General features: G+C 36.0%; 1 protein-coding gene across 1 annotated transcript; it reads left to right on the top strand.

The window, feature by feature from the left end:
• Positions 1-4,196, top strand: LOC107476704 (DNA-(apurinic or apyrimidinic site) endonuclease 2). The gene is made up of 9 exons (XM_016096566.3): positions 1-279; positions 840-1,058; positions 1,166-1,251; positions 1,654-1,769; positions 1,865-1,945; positions 2,031-2,231; positions 2,529-2,689; positions 2,769-3,412; positions 3,521-4,196. The coding sequence occupies exons 1-9, from the start codon at positions 60-62 to the stop codon at positions 3,602-3,604; spliced, it is 1,812 nt and encodes a 603-aa protein (XP_015952052.1). The 5' UTR covers positions 1-59; the 3' UTR covers positions 3,605-4,196.
• The last annotated feature ends 1,278 nt before the right edge of the window (positions 4,197-5,474 follow it).

Genomic DNA, 5,474 nt, shown 5'->3' with positions numbered 1-5,474 from the left:
ACCGGCCACGCTGCGAGCTGAGCAGAACCGCGAAAGGAAGGCGCGAAGAGAGAGAGAGAATGAAGATAGTGACGTACAACGTGAACGGCCTTCGGCAGCGCGTAGCGCAGTTCGGTTCTCTTCGGAATCTTCTCAACTCTTTCGACGCCGACATCATTTGCTTCCAGGAGACGAAGCTCCGCCGTCAAGAACTCACCGCCGATCTCGTCATGGCCCCCGGTTATGAATCCTTCTTCTCCTGCTCCCGCTCCTCCCAGAAAGGCCGTACCGGCTATTCCGGTAACCAACCTCTTCGCAACACTCTTCCTTTGCCCTTCACACTTTCCATGCAAATCAAAACTCTCAAATCGCATTCCCCAATCTATACTTGCTTAGGGCGAGTGGAATTTTTTGTTTATCTTTTAAATATTTGTACGAATTTTGTAAAACAATGAGAGTTGGAAGAACAATCAAATTTTAGAGTAGCTTCTAATAAGAAAAAACTATTTTTCAGCTTTGTCAACTGTGTTGAGAAATAAAAATGACATTTTTTGAAAGTGAGAAACAAATGCGACCGTAATCAAAGTATACAACTTCAAAATCCTTTGTAATGTTATAGTTGTAAAAGTTAACCTCTTTTGTTGATTGGTTGAAAAATTGATTTGCTTGCATTGTGTGTTTGAATGAGCATATGTTTTTGAGTTTGAAATGGCTTGTAATAAAAAAGCAAAAGCTTAGAGTAGTTTTATTCTCAAGAATACTATTTTTTACAAAGATGCCTTAGTACTGTTCATCATGAGGAGTTTTTGGAATAGCATTCTTCCTTTAAAGCAGTGAATTCTGTTGATTGTGTTGTGTAGGTGTCATCACATTTTGTCGTGTGAAGTTGGCATTTGCAAGTGGTGAAGTAGCCTTGCCAGTATCAGCAGAAGAAGGCTTTACTGGTCTTATGGGAAATTCCGAAGCTTGCAAAGTCGAATTACCTTTCCTAGCGGAAGATATTGAGGAATTTTCACAAGATGAGCTTCTTAGTGTTGATAGCGAAGGGCGATGCGTTATCACTGATCACGATCACTTTGGTGAGTGTCCTGTGTACATATGCTTATTGAAATAATTAGAACAGAAAGCTCGCTCCCTTGTTTACCCGGTTACAATTTTAGCATGAATTTATATTTGTTCTGTCCAGTTCTTTTCAATGTGTATGGACCAAGAGCCGGAGGTGATGACGAAGAAAGGATTCAGTTTAAACAAAAATTTTACCAGATATTACAGGTATTTAAAATGTTAATATGGTTTCGGAACAAATTAATTATATGACTAGTGTATAATTTGGGAACAACGTTCGGGATTCTCCAATCCAAACTAATTGGTGAAATTTGAATTAGCTTATTCAACTGTAAAATGGTGATCATAAAACCATTTGCCTCTCATATATTTAGCATAAACCCGACTGAAATTAAATCTGGTAGTTTCTCTTTGTTTTTTTTGGTGTATGCTGGCTTGTAAATTATTCTTAGGAAACTGTATTTAGTTTTAAAAAATTTGGATATGTTAATATCAACGTTTGTACTCAATTTTGTTTCCTCTGTTTCTTTGTTTTGAAGAGCCGAGGATTTTCTATGTTTTAGTGTTTATCTTGTTCTGTTTCATTGATATTTATAGTTTCTCTATTAGAAAAGATGGGAGTCTCTTCTGCATATGGGAAGGATAATAATTGTTGTTGGTGATCTCAACATCGCGCCATCTGCAATTGATCGATGTGATGCAGGACCTGAGTTTGACAATAATGAGTAAGCTGAATGCCAGAGTTATATATGAAGTACTTCACTACTTCTAAATATCAGTAATATGCTGCGAATCATTTCTTCACCTGAATTTTGTGTAGGTTTAGAAGATGGTTCAGATCAATATTACTTGAAAATGGAGGCCAATTTTCTGATGTCTTCAGAACAAAGCATCCTGATAAGTATGGTGCTTGAGCTACATTTATTGTTCGATGTCAGTGGTGCCAAAACTGTTGGTCAATTTTTATGTTTCGATATTTTATGCAGAAGGGAAGCATATACATGCTGGTCGCAAAGTACAGGTGCTGAAGTATTCAACTTCGGCAGTAGAATTGACCATATTCTTTGTGCTGGTTCATGCTTACATGAATCAGGTGACATGCAATGCCATAGCTTTGTAAGATGCCATGTTCAGGAGTGTGACATTTTGACACAGTATAAACGGGCTAAACCTGAAAGCATACTAAGGTAATATGCATGCATTGCATATGATGTAAGTTGTAAGCTATTTATTCTGAGTTATTTTGGAAAATAATTTTAAATATTTGGTACTACCATAACATGCCCTTTGTTATGTACATGGGAGCTGCAAATATCATCTCCTTCCTTTTGCAAGTTGTGTTTCTTTTGTTTAGTTGACATATATTTGTGCATCTTCTTCCCACTTATGTGGTTCTTTAGCAGTACTGTATCATATGATCAAGATTAGTGCTGTATGCCTTTCTTGACACTAGAATATAAGTTTTAACCTTATGATATGCTCAGTGCACACAGATGGAAAGGAGGACGGAGCATCAAGCTGGAAGGATCTGATCATGCCCCAGTTTTTATGACTTTAGTTGATATTCCTGATGTCTCTTTACATAGTACTCCCTCTTTATCTTCTAGATATGTTCCCATGGTTCATGGCTTACAGCAAACTATAGGTATAAACATGAATGACATTTAAATAAAAAAAGAAGAATTTAATGTTTTGTTGTTTCTGAGCCTTTTTCTTGTTTCCAGTGTCAGTTTTGATGAAAAGACAAGTTTCTGAGGGCATCGAAGAACCAGTCGAAAAAACTGGTTTGCCTGCCATGTTTCCATGTGATAATAATAATTATCCTCCAAGCCAGGGTTCTGAAGGTAGCATTTTGGAGTTCAACGATACTTGTGGAAGTTCTTCTCAGGAGGCTGTTTCAAAATCAGGAAGTGAATATACAAAATCAATAACCATGCAGTGCAATGTATCCAAGAAAAAGGCTAGAAATCAATGGTCCCAGCTCTCCCTCATGTCATTTTTCAAGAAAAGTTCAAATATTGAAAATGGTGCCAATGACTCTTGTACTGATAATTTAGATAATAAGACAGAAACCTCACAACCTGACCCTTGCGAACTTGAAACTCAGTCGGTGTGTGATAATAGTGACAGTCCCAAGCAATGTAGCTTGGATACTGATGCATGTGATCTGAATTTAGCTAAACTAACTGAGAGTTCTATAAAGAAAGAAAAGAGTAATATGGCTTCACTGGAATGGCAAAGAATACATCAATTGATGCAGAACAGTATACCACTCTGCAAGGGCCATAAGGAACCATGTGTTGCTCGGGTAGTGAAGAAACAAGGACCCAATTGTGGACGCCGGTTTTACGTTTGTTCCCGTGCTGAGGTAATTCACCTCCGTAGTGGTTTTGAATATCATGCTTCTGCTGCAAATCATGCATCTTTTCTGCCAATTCAGACTTGTGTTAATATTAACATGTGTTTCTTCTTACAGGGGCCTTCGTCTAACCCGGAAGCAAACTGTGGTTACTTTAAATGGGCTGCTTCAAAGTCTAGGAACGAGAAAAGCAGCCACTGACATTTTAACCAATGAACTAATAATGCTTATGGAGTTACCAGCTTCCTATTTGAAAGAGCTGCCTCTCCTGATAATCCTCCCTGTAGATTCCCGTTACAGGTATGAATCTTAGTCATAATCAACCGCATGCATGAATCCGCCTATCAGAGATTGTGGGCATTTCTCCATAAAATGAGAAAAACAAGGACCAGACTAGGAATTGTATAGAAGTGTTAGTCGGCAAGAATGCTCCTTCTCGGCACGTGATCCGTACTTCCATTGAGACCCGACGCCCAGACACCAAATCATGGCGACCGGTAGCTATTTCGACATTTATTTTCTGGAGTTTCTGCTGTAGTTCTTGTTTCTATGCCATGCTTGGTCTAAAATGTGCCCATTCAAGATGAGTAATGGTTTTACTTTGACTGTAACTTATGGATTTTGTTCTCCAGTTCATTTCTTTTTGGCTGAAAGCTTAACTAGAGGCTAGTGGCCACTTGAAGATGTAGAATTGTGGTAATTAATTATCAGGGTCTATGATCCATTGGTGGTAGATTCCACATATGAAGAATACAGTGCAATTAACATTACTTTGGTGCACTACTTTGTTCAATGTTCAGGGAGATAGCCTATGAGTTTCAGATCCTCTATTTATCCTCATAAATGAATGCTAAGATTTGATTGACTTTATCATTCTAAATAGACAAACAAAGAATGCCAAGTTCCCATGGAAGCCTTATGTCATCTTTCATATACTTCTCTTTAACAGTCTTGATTTTATTTTTAAAAAAAGAATCATGAAAAGATGAATTATCCTCTGACTAAAATCTTATTTTGTATTAATTAAGAATATAAGCATTGTGATTGACCAATAAAGAAAAAGAAAAGAAAGAAAAAAAATGCATTTAAAGTGAGAATAAATACAAAGGATAATAGCAACCTTAACCGAAATACTAACGGGTTTCTTATCTTGGTTATCTTGAAGCAATTTTGCAACCTTAGCTAATTAACAATCTTACCCTACCATGTGGTGTTGAAGACAAGATTCAACATCCGATTGTCAACTGTCAAGATTGTAAGACACTAACATATGCCATTGTGTGCCATTGACTTACGGTGCCACCAAAATCCAAACACGCACCAGCTGTATAAGTACTACCTTCATTGCGCCCATTATAAGCCAATGGATGAGAATGTTATTGCAATCAAATTTTAGAGAAAACAATAGCCATATAAGAGTAAACATTTAAGTTGGTTCTTATCTATTCTTTTGAAGGACAAAGTGATTCTTATAAAAAAAAGAAAAAAAGGGACACTATAGCTCCTGATAATACGATTCTTCTATTAAAAAAAATTCATTAAATAGTAACAAAAATTAGTTTTGTAGAAATTTTATTTGTAATTTGTAGAAATTGTAAATTCCCACAAATTATTAATAAATTTATTTTTAAAATTTTTTTTATTAGTAATAGTTAAGTGGAGAAAGATCATTGCAAAAAGTGACATCACAAGAAGAAAAAGTAATTACAATACTAAAACCTATCAAAAAGGAAAAATAGCTTCGACAAGAAATGAGAGAAGAGAATGGGGATGTTGATGGTGTTGTTGTTGGTATTGACCATAGTAGAAGAGATAATGACGATGACAAGATATGATTGCATAATTGAAATAGTATAGATAGAAATTATAATGATAACGAAGAGAAAGACTTGATAGTGATAATGGTAGCTAGTCTTATTGTAGAAAAAAAAAATTGTGAGGAGTTTAAAACTCCCAAAAATTACAAATAAAAGTCTTACAATATTAATTTCTGTTACTATTTAACATTTTTTTTAACAGAAGAATCGTATTATCTTTGTTAGAGGCTGAAATGTTTTTCTTTTTTTGGATG

Source organism: Arachis duranensis, chromosome 1, assembly GCF_000817695.3.
Source record: "Arachis duranensis cultivar V14167 chromosome 1, aradu.V14167.gnm2.J7QH, whole genome shotgun sequence".
NCBI lineage: Eukaryota > Viridiplantae > Streptophyta > Magnoliopsida > Fabales > Fabaceae > Arachis > Arachis duranensis.
This window is presented reverse-complemented; position numbering and strand designations above follow the sequence as displayed.

Coding starts and splice junctions, on each gene's coding strand:
- LOC107476704 (XM_016096566.3), top strand. CDS start 60: ATGAAGATAGTGACGTACAACGTGAACGGCCTTCGGCAGCGCGTAGCG. Junction 2,232..2,528: donor AAACCTGAAAGCATACTAAG/GTAATATGCATG, acceptor TGATATGCTCAG/TGCACACAGATGGAAAGGAG. Junction 2,690..2,768: donor TGGCTTACAGCAAACTATAG/GTATAAACATGA, acceptor TCTTGTTTCCAG/TGTCAGTTTTGATGAAAAGA.